Consider the following 18,399-nt stretch of genomic DNA (forward strand, 5'->3'; position numbering starts at 1 on the left):
GACTGTGGTGTGTGTGTGTGTGTGTGTGTGAGTGGGATGAGATAAGGAGGGTGAGGGGGAAAAAACCAAGGGAGAAAAAGTGTGTGTCTGTGTGTGTGTACGTATGGCTTGCAAAAAGGGTGTTTTTACGGGTAAATCTCAGCACCGCACGCATCCTTCAGCGGGTTTCTTTGGTCCAACATGGCGACCTCCTGAAAGCAGGCATCAAAGCTGTGTCCTGGGAGTCACGCAGTGAGTTCACCGCCATGTGTAGCTTTCAGCACGTGCCTCCTTCAAACGGGTGAAAACTCATTCATACCGTTGTTAAAAAGAAAATAAGAAAAAGCGATGGACATTCTCAGTGGTCACAGTCGGATGTGTGTTTCCTTACAGGGCACACCACTGAAGACGAGCGTGAGCTTCATATGAATTTATACAAAAGAAGTAACAACAAAAGTCTTTCATTAGAATATTCAAAATGAAAAACGAGAGAGAGAAAAAGATGTACCTGACTCTGTACTGAATGTTCTTTACTTTACTGAGTGTCCAGTAAAGAGAAAGTCTTTGAAAAGTTTGCCTATCGGTTCCCCGGGGGTTGAGAGGTGTGTGAGAGCTGTATTGGGGGGGGGGGGTCTAGACCTGCGTGGAATAGGAGCGGTGCAGCGTTGCGTACCGCCCAGCCGGATGGGCGGCGCAGTGCGGCGAGTGCTGCTCCGGCTGGTCTAGACTTCGCTGGAAATGGAGTGAGACGGTATGAGGACATCGGGGGTGGCGGGGAACCGATAGGGCTGATGGTCATGTGATCTCGGTGAACGGAGATCCCCGCGGAGTCTGCAGGGGAAAGAGAGGAGTGAGAAAGAGAGAGAGAGAGGATGGGGCAGAGAGAAGGCGAGGGAGAGAGAAAAGTGAAGAAAAGAATAATCAAGAGCAATGCACGGGATGAGGGAGCAGGAGGAGGAGGGGAGGGGGGGTAAACAGATGCATAGAGCCAGAACAGAAATAAGGCAACGGATGGCGGGGATAGTGAGGGGTGACAATGACGGGCAGAAAAAAGATTTAAAGTCGGTTAGAATGGTTGGACGTAGGTGTTGTAAGGTGGGCAGGAGGAGGAGAGTGCAGGATGCTGGAGGAGAGTGAGGGACAAGGGAGCAGATTGAGAGGAGAAGTGGGAGACAGAGGAAAAGAGGCAGTCAGGTGAGGGTTAGTGACGGCGACAGACCACAGAGGACGCAAGACACTCTCCTAAAATACTTGGACGTGGACTACACTGCTGCTCCACCCCTGAGAGAACAGCTTCAGAGAACGCAGAGCTGTTGGGGAGAAGATGCAACTTGAGGGGACCTCTGGGATCGCTTCGACTTTTGAAATTCACAGTTCTCCTCCAGCCGACCGCTCTGCATCACATCTGTAAATTACACCTCGAGTGTGTCGAGCCAAACGGCCGACTCACCTCAAAGAGATAACTGTCTACAATTCTCCGATAACAAGGAAGTGTGTAACACTGTGGAGTTTAGGAGTAAGGTAAGCGCCTCTTTCCAAAGCAAACAATCACACTAGAAGATTCAAAGGTTTAAAGGATTCACTTGGGTGTTTTTGTCGGGACTGGGTGCAGGTGGAGCTTGGAGCATGCATGTTTGGGGATTTGCTCTCTTTGGGGACAAAAAGGAGGACAACGGATTCAGGTAAGAGACAAGGGGTGTGTATCTCAGCCCCTCTTTTGTGAGCTCAGCCGTGCCTCCTCACACCCACCCCCGCCCCTTACCTGAGGGCCACTTAACTTTTCGAGTGGACTCTCCACACAGGGCAGCGTCACCATCGGCATGCCCAGCACAGACTCGGGGCGCTGGGGTCGCGGTGCGGGGGGACTGGGCTGCATCTGCTGGAAGTTGTTAATCACGCAAGTCACCTGGAGATAAGAGACCAGGAGGAAGAGTTAGAGAGAAGCAGAGAGACAGAAAGATATGCCCCCCCCCCCCCACCCCCCCACCCCAACGGCCATTATCCAATCATAGCTCAGCAAGCGTAACTCGGCAACAAGTTTCGGATTTCTATGTCAAATGCCCGTGGCATTCTCACCAAAAACACAGCGATGGCTCCCCCGGTGAAGAATCCCGCCAGGATGTCAGCCCAGTGGTTGCGGTACTCGGCCACCCTGACCACGCCTACTAGCATGGCCAGGCAGAGCAGGGTGAGGCTGATGGTGGGCTTGGTGAGACGCGTGCCTTTGGTCTTGAACACCAGTGTCACGTACATCTGCAGAGAGGCACACAGGAGGGCACAACAAACACAGGAAGCAACACAAGACACACAGAAGCACGTACGCGTCATTACAACCTGACTAGATGACATGAGTTCTTCCTCTTACTGGCCGATTAAAGGTTAGCGAGGCTGAAAATGACCTCGACAAAGTAGGTTTACAACCACCACGAGCTCAGGAGAAAACGCATCTAATACGGAATATAACGGGAAGATATGGAGTTTACAGTACGTTTTGCCATCAGTTTTGAGTCACACACAAACAGGACAAGCCAACGTATAGGCATAACAGTGGTATCAATCACTAACCCTCTGCTTTGCTTTAAATTGATGGTTTCCCAGCAAGAAAAGTTAAGTTGAGCACTTCACTGCCAAAGAATAAGTCCTCTTTAATTGAGAGATTTCAATTGGCAGCATGCACAAAGCACCACCTCCAGCATGCTCCAACCTACCACTGTGTACACTGCGGAGTAGACGCTGAGCGCCGCGTCCTTGGATGGGAAGGATTTACGCGCAGACATGACAATCAGCGGGTTGCCCGTGCAGGCGCGGCGCTCTGCGACGTACTGCATGGTGGACTGGCAGCCCAGCGCTGTGTAGTTTGGTCGACAGGCAGACAGGAAGTGAGGCGTCTGGTTTCCTGTCACCACCTGGCCGGCATTGGCGAAGATGGTGGTGGTGAACAGGCCGAAGGCATAGACACCTGGGTGGGAGAGTTGGGGGGGGGGGGGGGGGGGGGGTGGAAAAGGTGATAGAGAGGTGGTATGACACAAAAACAAAAAGAAGTTCATAGATAGATGAAGAAAAGCACTTTAGATGAATGACAGAGAGCGATATTGAAACACGTAACAGCACAATGAGATAAAACAGGTGATAATACGTCCCGAAAATAGCTCCGACACATTATTATCAGCTGAGGTGTGAAATTGCAACAGAAGCCTCCACCTCAGCTGTTTCAGCTCAAGATGCAAATTTGTAGGCTACTTAATATTCACAAGTGTCTTCCTGCCATGATCCTGAATATCTTACCGCAAAGATTATATCGCAGTTTATCATCCAATTAACAGCTACACGTACAACCTCTGGTCGACAAACTCGGAAGTGTAGCAGGTCACGTTCTTTATTATTACGTTTTGTTATTTTGGATTTTGTTGCTCACTCTCCTCTGTTGAAACCCACACACCTAGACACAAACAATGCCCTTTGGCAGGCCTGCAAAGAGCAGAGGGGCTGTGTAATACAAAACAGCATGTTCACCTAGGAAGCGTATTATGCGTCTCAGCAGGGGGTTGAAGTAGCAGCAGTCTGCAGTGACAATGGTCTTCTCCTGGGTTCCCTCTGCCTTGGTGAAGAAGGCGCACAGCTCTCCAACAAGAATCTGCCCACACAAAGAAAACACAAAACTGGTGGTTGGAAATGTTTCTTTTGATACATCTGGTACTTCCACAGCTGAGCGTACCGGTACAGTCATTGGTGTTTTTTTCCACTACAGCCGGGAACAACTTTGGCAGCTGAGCCAGTACGATGACTGTAACAATGTCTCCCTGGGAGTGCCGAGGGAATGTAGGCGGAGGGTCCGGGCCCGCGGTAGCAAGCCGCCTCTACCGACAGCAATCAAACACGCAACTAATGGAGCTTTAGCCGGCTGTGAGGTATTTCACTGAGTACAGCTGCCTGCTGGGTTTGACTGAAACATGGCTAAAGCGTACAAGTGAAAATGCCTCGCATCGTGTCGCGGGGTTAGGCGATCCTGTGAGAATGGATCGCGATCCATGAACAAGTATCCAGTATTCTCCAGAGGTAGCTCTCATTACGGACATTATACAACTCTACATAGAGGAGTCTCTTGACCCCGATGATAAACCTCTAGCATGACTGACCCCTGTGCTGCTCAGAGCATTACTAATGATGTCAGAGGTCAAAGTGCAAATTAATCTAATTAGACACCTTAATCATCATGTGTTTTATTAAGCGTGGACTCCCTGGCTGTGGTCGGACAGAGATGCAAACTCACTCACAGTCTGGACATTTCTGGGATCAGAAACAGCGGCCATTGTGGCTGGGTGCTCGCAGCTACACTGTTCTCTTTGTGAGGAGCGTCAGGCTTGTGGCAGAGGTTACGGTCAGGTGACTGTGTTCAATTCACTCCCTGTGAGTCTGAACAGCGGTGCCTCTCCAGGCTCACGATCCTTTAATGGACTGTAACTGTGAGAGCCTACAGCACTCAAAGACGCTGGCACAGACTAAAATGTAGCTCCCTCAATGAATAACCATCTACGACAGAGATACACTTAATCTTAAATCATCCTGACAGTTTCCATGCTCTGCTGTGACAATAGAGGGACCCACTTTAACGCCGTGTTCCACAAACCCATCAGCCTCGTTCTTCCTCTTTCCATATTTGACATAATCCTCCGTTTATCCCCCACAGTGACAACGTCTGAAGCGCTGCTGTGTGAGGAGAGAAAGCAGGAGGAAATGAAAGAACTACAGAGATAGTCCGAGAAAGAAGAAGAGAAACAAAGGCCGTGCAGGACGGAGACAAAGAGAGATAAAAACGATCATGTTCCAGTCAAGTCTCATGCTCCCGGGAATTTCCAAGCGGGTCCAGCCAAGTCAAATGAGTTAATAGCATGCAAGGGCCCCAGTCAGTGCAGCAGGGCTGTGAAGTGCGTGCCCAGCCGACTGCTTTCTTCCATTAGTGAAACACAACCCTACTGGGCGCTCCATGGCAACCCTCGAAACACTAATACGAGCATGAAATCAAAGATGAAGGGGTTTAATCGGTGGATTCAAATCAGAGATGTTGGGGGGCACCGTCACGCCGCGGACAACCATTTACGGGGCAATTAAAAGACGGCATGGCGGCTGTTTCCATGGGGACTGCCGGACTGCGGAGGGCTTGAGCACGTGTAAACCACAAAATGTGAGATAATGGCAGTGCGCTGTCACTCATGCAAAAGTGCTCTTGAGCACTTTGCCTTGGGCAAAGCTGTCAAGCAGAGGGTGGTTGGCCTTTTTGGAAGCATATAGTAGCACTGCTACGCCCTTTTTGTCCAATACTGTCATTCAATGTGAATCTGTGATAGACCTCTTACTGTCAGTTATAAAGTCTCCCACTCGAGATCTTCATCTGGGTTAGTATTGTTTCTACTTTGTTAAAGGGAAGACCACATGACTCGTCTATAAATATAAAAACAAACAAGCCTCCATCATGTACCTGTAACTGGGAATTTGAACACAAATGCAATGCATGCTGGGAAGTACATGCTATTATACCAATAAGCCGACAATGTTAATAATTTGATGCGTTAAGTGAAAGATCATTTGGTCAGTTCATCACACCAAGTAGTTATGAGTTGTGAATGTGAATCGGGTAATTTAATTACACCTGGTTTGAAACTAGAGCTGCAACGATTAGTCGATTAACCGATTAGTCGATCGAAATAAAATGAATTGGATTCATCGTTTCAGTCATTTTCTTTGTCCTTTATGACAGTAAATGAAGAGCCTTTGAGTTTTGGACTGTTGGTTTAAATACGTCACATTGGGCTCCGGGAAATTGTGCTGAGCATTTTCCACAACTTTTTGACATTTTACAGACTAAACGATTAACCGATAATAACCGTTAGTTGCAGCCCCGTTTAAAACTGATGAATCTATCCAATTACACTTATGTCATGATAAAAAGTGCATTGATTTAATACTATCAATGACATTTTACAGTGTACTCTAAAAGTTGGTTTTCCCACTTTTTACAACAACAGATCACAAGTTATTAGAACTTTGTCACTTTGTACTGAATCACAGCTAAAGATTCTATAAGGTAAGGCTAGATTAGATTTGTGATCCTTATTTTTGTCATTTCGGATGTGCCCCAGCCCTCTGATTGGTGGTGCTTGCTCAGACTGAACATCTGCAAAAACACAAACTGACAGCTCGCCATCACTTCTGAAACCAAACCGATGCCCTTAGAGGTAAGAGTAGGAGAGTCTGTGAGAGATTAAGTGAAAGAGTATGAGAATACAATGGGAAAGTTGAAGAGTAAGGAAAGTCACACAAAACAGTATGGCGAAGGTAGGGCAGTGATGGGGTCAGGGGGCAATACTGCAGGAATGAATTATTCATGCATCAATGGCATCCATGTGAATCACGTAGCGCGTTATTTCAACCAACATTTCTAAATGATCTCTCTCCACTGCAGTGGGATGCGCTCCAGCTCCCTGCCTCTGCCAAGGCCTCGTAGTCAAATATGACGAGGTTGTCGCTGCAGTTTAGGGTCGAGCGGATTATAATTCCTTGAAATTAAACTGCTCATCCAGCCTACGCGCTGACAATGTACACGCACTGCGATGGGTCCAGAAACGGTCAGGATTTCTGGAAAACAGCAGGATGAGGAGCTCAGCTGAGTGTAGACAAGGACGTGTATTACATGCACACTCCCATGCATGATTTAGGTGCAGAACAAGAGAAAGGAGTGAAGGAATGAAACAATAATACACACGTGGGACATGATTAACTCTCGTCTGCGTGCACAAACGACGTCATTAGTGCAGAAGCCATTTTTTTGTGCGCACAAGGACGCTGGAGGATTCTGCTCTGTGTGTGTAAGTAATCAGATCTCGATTTGTGTCAGTGAGTATTAGTCAAATGTGAGAGTGCATTCAGACAGGCCCTTTTTATGAGTACGTATCTATTAGAAGACAATAACCGGGGATGTTTTATTCAGAGCGATGGAGATGAATGACGAGGATTGCGGAGATGACGGTGGAGCAGTGGGAGTACGGGAATGAAGAGAATAGGAATAGATGAATACATTTAATGTTTATATCTAATTATTTTACATCTCATTTTTTTTTATAAACTAACAGTTATTCAGGAGTACATTCAGAAGCAGGGGAAAAAAAACAATGTCAGGATGCTCATTCTCTACATAAAGATCATAATCTCAACAAGCTCTGTTTAAAGTTATTGGCGAATCTGTAAGATCTCATTTTACTGTGTAAAACCAGCTTCACTAGTGTGTTTCCTGTATTTTAAAGATCGCCTGAAGCTGTGTTCGTCGAAAGATAATTGCAGAGAATGCAAAGAGACAAACATCCTGTCGGCTATCAGCGCGTGGTAACGAAGTCAATAAAGCTGCAAGGACGACTCAAGCAAACCTTGGAATAAGCCTGAACGGCGGCACTGCAGCAGAGCAGCGAGATGCAGATTGCTTCCATTAGTATTCCCGTCTGCAAAATAGCAACTGACCCTCTTCAAGCCCGTGTTAGTGATGAAATAAGGTGACAAAAAAACAACAAAAAACAGATGGAAATATAATGTATGCTTGACTCTGAGCCATTACATAAAATGGACCAAAGCTGCAAGAAGCACTGAGACTGGGTTATCACATAAACCATAATCCTGAATATCCTTAATTTCTTTAACGGTATACATTGTTGTGTGAGGATGGATTGCTTGAATAATGTGCACTCCGACCATGTGTGAAAAGTGCGTGCCACATGCTAAACTTTGGTCACTCATAGCTAAATGATTTAGCAGAAACTCTTTGCCACGAGAAGTCTTCCTCTGCCATCTAATGTAGTGAAAACATGCTGCAGTTCTTGTATTGTACCGACCAACTGCAGACCCATTTCTGCAGCCATAAGAACCTAATACTTCTGACAAGATTAGGAAGGTCATTCATGTGTGAAGTACAAAGAGATGCCTAGCTGTCACTAGCATCCCATTATCTGTCATCATCTACAGCAACCTCAATCTCTGCAATGCCGCGAATCTGTGAGATTTGGGCTAATGGATGATGCGAAAGACGCTGCACCCGTCTGAGTGCATCAGGATCACCATCACCTTTACTCACATGTGGTTCTCACCAGGATTTCGACTGCGTGGACCGGGTGCTAACGGGAGACTGACTGAATATACAGACAGCAGCATGTGCGTCGATCCACTGACGTGAAGAAGGATGACGACAGAGAAAGGAACGGGATCTCATTCATGGATGGATGGGCGCACAACACATAAATGCAAATGCATTCACAAGGGCATAGAGCGCTTCACACAAACCTTACTGCATCTACAAAAGCGGAGGGACGTGCAAAAGCACACCGATTCATGCACACGCATCGCAGAATCACATACATGCCCAGCGTTGCCGTTTGTTTTCCATTGAGCAAAGTGTGATTGCACATCGTAACCACTGTTGGCCTGGCGCCCAAACACTTGTGTGCAGTATTATGATGGTCCACTCTTTGGTGCATAGATTTATTCCATCTTACAGAAGCAAAAGCTCTTCTTCATCATTGTGTTGCAGCATCACTAATCCCTCTCTTTCTCTCTGGTCTCCCTTTCTCTCTTTCACCTTTCATTGTTTTCCCACTGGAAGGAAAAGTAGGTTATATATTCTTTGTCTTTCCTCTTCCATTTTTAACCAGTTCAATTGCACGCCCCCCTTTTCCAAATCGGCTCTGTTACGTTCCTTAAAAATCTGCATCAATGGGACTGCAAGCTGTGTTATGTTTCCCTCTGTATCTACTGTTCTGTTTCTCTCTCTCTCTCCCTCCATCTTTGTTCTTTTATATCTTTACTTCATAACCATCTATTTTGTGATCCTTTTGATCAGAGTTGGGGTCAGCCACATGCCACTAACCACGGGGTCATCTGAAGGACGCACCTGAATGTACCTTCAGTGACAGGACCAGGACATTATTATATACTATATATAGCTACATGAACCTGGGATTTCGTATTCATCTGTTTTGCCTGTTTGTCGGCGCACTTAGGAATGACGATTATATGTACCGATCAAAAACACGGTCCCCAAAACCTCATTAAAGTTATAATCCTTTTTCATGAAATCAGTTCAATACAGTTTTTGGTGCTTCTTATGGTTGGCATTTTTTCACCATAACCATTCAATGTATTTACATTCTGTAATTACCTCTCTATAGCTTCAATTTTATTTTTAGTGGCGGAGTCCGCCATTTCCATGCTGCATTCAACAAGGAAACGATGCATTACAGCGTTACTGTTTGTAGTTTTATCTTTTTGATATCAGCCTCGCTGTTTACCGTTCACTCTCCCACAGACATATCAGAGCTGAGGTACTGCTAACACTAACCCAACATTTCCTACTGCTGCAGCTTCACATTCAAAGTATGTAACTAGTGAAACACGGTATGGCTTTTATTATGAAGCAGTCACAGAAAGCCCAATGTATGAGGCTGAGGCTAGCGCTGACTGTGATAGTTCATCAACAATGTGCCTACGAAATAAAAAAAAGTAATTTTCTGCATTTTTTGACAGCAAAAAAGTTCTGAATATTGCAGGGAGTAATGAAACAAGAAGGAGCAGCCACAGTGAGCTACAAGAGCAAGTCGCTCATGGTATTGACTGCCTTCTTTTGAAACAACATGACACTTGTTTGGCGGCACCAAACAGGCACAGCAGCTGCTCTTCTGATGTATTTCCGACAGAGTAGCTGCTCAAAGAGTCTTCACTCTGGTATTAAACTGCCCTTGCTGTTACCACCAGTAACCACAGGAGTCTCCATTATCAACCAGGATGGAAATCTTGAAGATCTTATATTACAACTTTAACACTTTAAATGTACCTTGGGTGAATGCAGGCTATTCAACAAGCGGCTTAATGACACATGCAGGCTTCCATGTTGGAGCAGCACTAAACAGAAGAATGCCTCAAACTACCAAAACAATGTACCAAAATGGCTTTTCCTTCACTGCATACAGTAATAACCTCAGGTCAGCACTACAAAGATGGCCACATGCTCTGGTACAACCACTGTCAAAAATACTGTGTGCTTTACTAAAAATATTAAAACATATTCTAATATGAAAAACATTTTATGATTAATCATCTGCAGGTCTGTGTACAAAAATTAAACCCATTTATGACGAGAAATCTGAGAAATATTTGAACTGTACTACATTTACACACATTCCCACTTCCCACTCATTCATTCATCTGTTTTGTCACCTTGATTCATTACAGAACGCTTCATACTTTTCTGCAGAGAGCTTGTGTGAGTGCGAGATGTGAGATGCCCACAGTTACACACACAAAAACACAGATTTGGTCCAGTGGCCAAAAGCAAAGATAGACTAGAATAGAGGGTGGCGGGCTGGGATGCACCCCTGTTGTGAATGCAGATTGGGCACTGGCATTCGTCAGAGATCTCCAAGGTGCTGAGTGAAGCATGGCAGTCCACCAGCCGCGCAGGACCCCCGAGGTGCCTCTCCTCTTTGCCTGACTGAGAAATGGATCAAAGCTAAGAAGCAGAAATGACAACCACTGTTCGGTCTAATCTCATTTCACAGGAATGGGTGACTTCTGCCCAAACCACTACACCGGCAAGAGGAAGACATAAACACACACTCTCTCTCTCTCTCTCTCTCTCTCTCTCGCTCCATTCACTGTATAGTCAATCAGGGTGATGCAACAACCGCCTCGGGCCCGCCAGGAAAATGGTACACGGAGCAGGCAGCTCAACTGTGAAGCTAACTATAGAGAGTGAAAGAGGGGAAGTGGTTAAGGTGACGGGAAAAAGAAAACGTGGCAGAAGGACGAAGGAGAGTGTTTGATGATGCAAATATCCAAATGGTCTGGTGATGCAATCCTACGCCGGCCTGAGTAGGGTGATCATTATTATCATTATGCAGTTAGATCAGAGCTGTGATCGTGTTCCAGGCAGAGCGGGAACTGTGCAGACTGTGGTAAATTATACTTCTGTATGGATATCAGCACCAAAGATAGTTAAAGCAGATAGAGCCACGTTTAATGTGCGGTGAAGAAAACAACACGTACTCCTTCCTTCCCTGAATAGAATCAGTCTTTCTTTCTGGGCCATGATTTCATCTTTTTCTATTTTCTTACCCTGCATCATCTCCCCTCTTATTACATGTTTTCCTCCTTTCCCTTTCCATCGCAGAATGAAGAACAGTCAAGGGGCAGAGGCGAGAATGCTGTCACCCAGGCACATATGCTCCCATGGCAGCCAGTGTCACAGCAACCAATGCCACCCCCCCCTCCCACCGTGGAGCCCACCCTGCCATCTGTCTCATTAACCTGGGTTAGCAGCATCCTGGCTTAGATTGATTGTATGTGTGAGCGTAGGTCTGTGTTTGGAAACAAAAGTACTGAAGGAGTAAAGGAGAAGATCGGACAGCAGACGAGATCGAAAGGCAAAAGGAGACTGAGCGAGAGACAGGCGGACATGGAGGCATTGATCCATGTCTGTGCAATTGTGCATGAATGTGAGAGTTTGCTTTTGGGGAGGCTGTGAGGTCACGGTTCCTCCGGGTGAGGCGTAGCACAGTTTAATGTCAGTCCACTGACATTATGGCTGAGGATGTGAGGACGCTGACAGGACACCTCTGTGACAGTCAGTTAAACGTGTTTTGGGGGTCCGAAATGTGCTCCGAGGTTAAAGATAGGACAAATGCAAAACCCACTCACATGCACAAACAGTGCTCATTACATTCAACCCATGTTTAAGCATTACTGGCTACTGGTTACAGTTAATTACTGGGTTGCTACCATTCACTCAAGACCTGGGTGTTATTAAATATACAAAACATAAAACTAGAGAGTGTCACACGGTATCATTCAATGGGGAGAATGGCTCTAGATGCCTGGCGACGTAAGGACTACTGGTAAACGGATATAGCTGACGAGCTAACTGCTAACATGCTAGCACAAGTCAGTCACAAGTGCAGCCATAACTTTTGAATGCTGATTGAATGAATCGTTGTTTCATTTCGTTAAAACTTCTAATATCCAGTACTGTAGCGGATGCCAATTTGGAAAGCAAACTGCAGGAATGAGAGACTGTATTGAGTTATGGAGGCAAGTGGAACAGAAGCGGATGTATCATCATGACTTTGTCGGTCTATAGCTCAGGATTGCGCACCATTTCATTCAATACAGAGTCACTGGAGGGGGAAAAAGCTCTCGGAGCTAGAGAACTTGTTAATTGTCAGTTAGCTGGCCTTTGTCATGTTTGCAATGTCATTTTTTCACTGGAGGTACAACGTTGGGGACGATCAGCTGTGCAAGGACATGTATCTATGCACTGACGCACATTTCATGCACAGTGGCACTGCAAAGTGCTTTACAAATTGCATAACATTAGGAAAGCGTCTAATGCCTAGGATGAAAACTGTGAGAAAAGTAGAATTTCTATCTAGGGTTGCTAAAAAGTTGCTGTCAACATCTACTGCAAGGTTACTGTTGTACTCTATATATAATCCAGTTTGATACCAAACAAACAGGGAAAGAGCTAGCCTGGCTCTGTCCAAAGGTAACTAAATCTGCCTAGCAGTACTTCTAAAGCTCACTAATTAAAACGTCATATCTTGTTTGTTTAATCTGTACAGATACTTAAGTGTAAAACGTCACACTACACCTACACTATCCCATTCTAAAGGGTTGCAACTAATGGCTTTATCAACGAGAGTAAATCATTTTCCGGCTTTTTAAGTCATTATTTTACTCACGTCATTATTCCAGTAATTAAGATATGTAACAAGTTGTTCTTATTAATGGCTCATAATTGAGTATATATGCATTAAGCATCAATGGAGGTATAACTTGTGATATTGCGACTAACTTGCTGCTTCTGGTTAAACTGAGTCTTTTTCGCAGTCGTGTCTTAACTACACATGGATCGAACCTGCCCTTGAATGTAGTTTGGGCTTCACCTCGATTCCAACTGGATGAGTCAGGACAAAGATGAAGGATGACATTTTTTCCTATTTATTAAGATAAGTATTCATTTCTCACTGCATGTGCCTTTTATTTCAGTATGACTTTGGTTACATACCAGACTTCCTCTTTATCGGAGGAAAAGAGAAGGAAGTGGGAAGAAGAAACTTTTAGACGTCTTCCTGTGTGGTTGGAGTCTGTTTGATTATCACTCTAGCCACAGATTGTAGAGGAGACAAGCTGAGAAGCTCCATCAGTTCACATGTGAGACGTGTTAATTGGAAGGTGAGACAAATAACAGGTGTGAGGAGAGGTCAGAAAGGGCGAGGCATAAAGAGTTTGAAAAGGCAGAGGAGGTGTTGATGAGACAATCTTGGAAAATCCAGAGATGGTGGAAGAGGTAAACATGAGTGGAAATAAATGCTCTCTGACTCAAGTTGGGTGAATATGGCAGATTTCCAAGTAAAGAATAAAAATGCAAGGCTAAACACAACTGAGGCTAAAATGGCATTGGGAAGGGAGGAATGGTGATGAATAGAACATGAAGGTAAAAAGGTCAGCGTGGATGAGATGTAGCGGCGTGGGGAACGGGGGAAGGTTGTGGAGAAAGGACAAGCAACAGAGGTGAAGAGAGAGAAAGACGAAAAAAACAAAGCCGATCAAAGGAAGGATTTACAGAGGAGGATGAACACACATTTGCGCACGCACTGTCGGACTGAATCTGTGCTAGATAAGTTAAATTCATCCTCGACTTAACTGGCTTACAAGCTCCATTAGGCAAACTTTCAAGATGCCCTCAAAATGAACCAAACTCAAGTGTGTGGTTGTGTGGAGAATGTTTAGTGTTATTGCAGATACAGCAGTCGCCGTAAGGTAATTCCAAAGTTCACTTTTTTACTTCTCTAAACAAAAATATGATTATATCGTTCTTTGGATGAAAACACAGAAATGTGTGACTTGCTATAAGTGATTCATTAATTAATGGAGATTCAGCATAAATTCATTGTTGCGAAAGCTTGAGTTTTTGCCCAGTCCTTGTTATATTTTCGCAAATAATCAAATCCAAAGGAAGCCGGCAAATTTGACCACTTCCATAAAATAATCACAACAAACATTTATGCTGAGCTTGCTATCTTTCTGCTTCTCACCCCCACTCGGTAAAAGACCCTTTCACAAGATTCTCCTTTAAAAATGAGTCAGGGAATAATAAAAGGTCAGCTGGAGACAGCTGTTTTTCAACAAACTCATGGAGCTAACTTAATTAGCAAGCTAACTACAGCAGTAATCATCATTTTAGCCGGCAAAACCAATGGTCGCCAGCTACGAATGAGAAGCTGCTTTTGTCTTCCTCTGCCTGAAATTAAGGACCCATTGTTTCAGAAATGACTATGAATTTCAAGAGGTAAAAACTTGACTGGTGTAATTACAGTAACTTATGGGGGCAGGAATTAGCAAGCCTGGTGAACTCTGAGGTGTGCTCTGTTGAACCGCACCCAACATTGATGTCACCGGGTCCTGGAGTCCACCTGTACGTCACTGCAGCAAGGTGAGAGGTTAAACCAGTAAGGGTCGGCAAAGGCAAGATTTTCAGGGGGTGTTAAGTTACTCTTTGACATCAGTTGAAGGATTTCACTCATTGCCAGTTTATTAGGTACATCTGGCTGACACTAATGCAGTCCTCATAGATATAAATGGGGTCGACGCCTCTCAGTATAACGAAATACAATTCAACATCACAGCAAACTACAGCTGCCAAAATGATCACGAAGGTGAGTCAGCACCTGTGTAATTATAACCTTCACAAAGGTAGGATGTATTGCAGGACAGCTGCATTAGACTGCATTGGTGTCTAGGTGTGCATAATAAACACTCAAAGTAGAAATGAGAATGTTTTTATTGGATGTTTTGCTTCCTTGACATTTTGGACAAGCAGTTTGGACTACACCCAGTGAGATATTGGACACAACTGAAATGCTGTAAGTCACAAAATGTCCACCAACTGTACTAACGAGGACGAATGTACACAAGTTTATAAAAAGGCGTCTATGTAAACATACTACAAAACAGACTGAGGTGGGAAGATGTCAGGTCCCTTCCCCTCTGTTTCAGTCCCAAAGCAGTGGACTGGCTCCTTGTGCTAAAACTACAAAAGGTGATTGATGATTTCAATTAGATGTTGGGACCCTACTGGGAGCTGACAGAGAGCTAGAGTGCCCTGTTTTGGGCTTTGAGGGCCCTGGCTCTGTTGCAAATACACCTGGCTGATTACCTACATTGATGCAGCCAGACAGGGTCTCCCTGTTTATACTGTCAGCGAAAAATGCTATGACAGATCCAAACCTCTTACCGAAAACCATATAAAACTCTTTTTGGACTAAAGATGGCTGGCTTTAGTGCCGTGCAGCCACTTTATCACCAAACACAAGGCTCTGATTTGCTGCTGCACTGGACACAAACAGATCAGGCTCCTCAGGAACCAGGGGCGAATGGCAAAGCACATTTGCACCAGACTGGCTCTATCTCAGGGAAGTTACTGCTGTGATTCACCTCGCTGCTTGTTACACACACCAAAGCCTCTGTCAGCACAGGTTAGGGCAGACTAGCTGGTGTTAAGTAATGTGCTCTGACCCAGATCAACTTTCAAAGTAATCTACCCTCAGCTAGGGCAGCTTTAAAGGTCTGCTTGGTTTGGATTAGTGACGCTAAAGAGTGCAACTGCTGCACACATCAGCAATGTCAAACAATAATAAAGGTTTTTAATTTAACTTTAAGAGGCTAAACCAATTATTTGGGTGGGGAGGGGTGGTGAATCTTACATTTCACTGTATTAAAAAGTAAGGCCCTCGTCTGCATTATTAATAATTTCGTTGAACCCTGTCGTTGACCTGGGAAAAAAACTGCGATACTAACATAACAAAGCCGCTCCCTATTTTGGAGAAAAGAGCTGCTAAATAAATGACAGCTTTTTAACAACACATCTCACAAGAGAAGAAGGAAACAAAAATGTAAACTGGGATGAGAAAAACTCTCCTCTCCTCTCCCAAACATTGTATACTACCCATCCCTTCAACTAAAAGAAAAAATATGAACCCCCCCCCCCACTTTCTAATAATTTTCACCGTCCCGAAATCAGCACTGCACTCACAAAGACCCAAATGTATCAACTTTATTAGTGATGTGAGCCTCTTAGATTACTAATCATGCACACGGCTTTGCAATAGGTGCAAACATAACCTAATATGACTTCATCTAAAATGGTTCCAGGGTGTTTTGTAGCTCTGAGGCAACGGTGGTCCCACATTATGATAACCCGCCTCCTTAACATCAGCTGCTGCAAACTGACAGGATCTGCGTCTCTCCTGTTCTGTAATTCTTTGCAGTGGGTGCGGGCTGTGGTTTCGCCTGTGCATGTAACCCGGCCAGGTTATCTGTCTGCTTTGTACTGTGGCTGTAGGCTGGTTCTGTCTGCGGTGTTCTCTGTGTTGTTTTTTTGTGGTCTGTTGGGGATGTAAGCTGTGAAGGTTTGTGTCTGTGCTCAGAGTCAGTGCCAGGTGTTCTGCATTTCACGCTCACTGCCTTCTGTCTCACTTGGGGCTCAACAGCTACCCTCACACACACACACACACACACACACACACACACACACACACACAAGCACACAAAACCGTACATGCCCCCCTTCAAATTGCCTCTGTTGGTGCTCATTGTCTCTTTTTTCTCACGTATCATCTCCAGTTTTTCTCTTCAGACAGCATCTGCTGCCTGCCATTATTGCTCTGTCTCGACTCCAACTTTTCGTTCTGCTGCTTTCTCTATTTATCAGTTTGTCTCTTTGACTGTTCTTCTGTCTGTATCTTTCTTTCTCTAACGACCTGTCTGCCCGTTCCCATTACATCTCTGTGTTGTCCGAGTTGATTCTTGCCTCCGTTTTTTCTTTTTCTCTCCACACACACACACACACACACACACACACACACACGCACATTACACCTGCCTGTAAAAGATGGAGGGGGTTACCTCCATGCAGCTTACCAATCTGCTCACTATATCAGTGGTGCAGCACACACACACACCAGAGATGATTCATCACAAGACTGCAAAAACTCACAAATCATAAAATGTAGAAAGCAAACAACACTCTCTCATATACTTTCACAGCATGCCAAAACAGATACAGAAAAACAATTCAAACACCACCTCAACTTTGACAACTTTCTATTAAAGCTTTCAGTAGACGCACACCCACTTACATGCTTTTCACAGGCGCCTCAAACATACCTCCCTCTATCTCTCGACCTTTACTTCCACACTTATAAATACACCCAACTCTTACCGTGACAGTGGGGATGGCTGTGACGAGCGAGTAGATGAGCACGGGGGGGATCTTGCTGGTGTCGTCCGGACCGGGGTAGGGCTTAGAGAAGGTCTTGTCGTAGCAGAAGAAGCCCTGGATGTGGACGGGGAAGGTGTCTGTGTACTCGAAGTAGTAAGCCAGCAGCACCGTCCCAGCCATGATCACCAGCTGGAAATAGAACATTATCCCTCCGTTAGGAAGTGAGAGGACGAGAGGTGAAGGCGAGGAGGAAGAGGCGGAGGAGGTGGAGGTGGAAGAGGACGAGGAGGAGGAGGAGGAGGAGGAGAGGAAGAGGGGAGAGTCAAGTCCCTGTTCCCCTCAGCCACGGGGAGATGCATAGGAAAATACGGACTGAGAGAGACAGAGTGAGTGAGGTTCAGTGTTTGGATCCGAGAGAGAGAGAGAGAGAGAGAGAGAGAGAAAGATTACAAGACAAGAAAGAGAAAGGGATATCTGCAGGAGGAGGCTTCTCTCTTCACGAGATGAAAACAAAAAAACTGAATAAAAGAGGGTTCCGCGGCAGCACAAGCAGCAAAAACAAAGAATTGCATAGCGAGCGAGCAGGCAAGCAAGCGAATGAGAGAGCAATAGAGTGAGAGAGACAGAGAGAGACAGAGAGAGAGGGAGGGAGGTGGGAGGGAGAGAAAGGGGGAGCAGCCTTTATGCTGCCAGCACACATGAAATCTACTACAGTTGCGGTGTGGGTGTATATGTAGATACTTTGTGTGTGTGTGTGTGTGTGTGTGTGTGTGTGTGTGTGTGTGTGTGTGTGTGGTAAGAGCATGTGCACAGGAGAGTGTCTGCAGACATGTGGTCCTGACATCTCAGCTAAGAAAAGCAAAAAAAATACTTCAATACTACTACTAACTTCAACACTCCGACATGGGTGGACATGGATTAGAAACGCAAACATCTGACATGTTTTTGGAAGAGGTAAAATTCAGTGAAATGGGACAAATCGTGTTCCGATTACATATTTCAGAAGGTGGTGTTAAATATGGAGCCTGGAGTGTAGTCCACTGTAGGCTACACTACTTGCTCAGCACCAAATGCTAGACGGACAAAATTAGCAACTAGCTTGTGAACAT

At 45.2% G+C, this 18,399-nt stretch overlaps 1 protein-coding gene across 1 annotated transcript; it reads right to left on the reverse strand.

Moving 5' to 3' along the window:
- Window positions 1-642: 642 nt before the first annotated feature.
- plppr2a (phospholipid phosphatase related 2a) lies at window positions 643-17,494 on the reverse strand. Its single transcript, XM_070923367.1, has 6 exons — window positions 17,291-17,494; window positions 3,493-3,613; window positions 2,688-2,938; window positions 2,056-2,232; window positions 1,758-1,885; window positions 643-810 (listed from the first exon to the last, which is right to left on the reverse strand). Exons 1-6 carry the CDS (start codon window positions 17,492-17,494, stop codon window positions 702-704), a joined length of 990 nt encoding a protein of 329 aa, XP_070779468.1. The 3' UTR covers window positions 643-701.
- Window positions 17,495-18,399: the final 905 nt, after the last annotated feature.

The sequence above is a fragment of the Enoplosus armatus genome, chromosome 17 (assembly GCF_043641665.1).
Source record: "Enoplosus armatus isolate fEnoArm2 chromosome 17, fEnoArm2.hap1, whole genome shotgun sequence".
NCBI lineage: Eukaryota > Metazoa > Chordata > Actinopteri > Centrarchiformes > Enoplosidae > Enoplosus > Enoplosus armatus.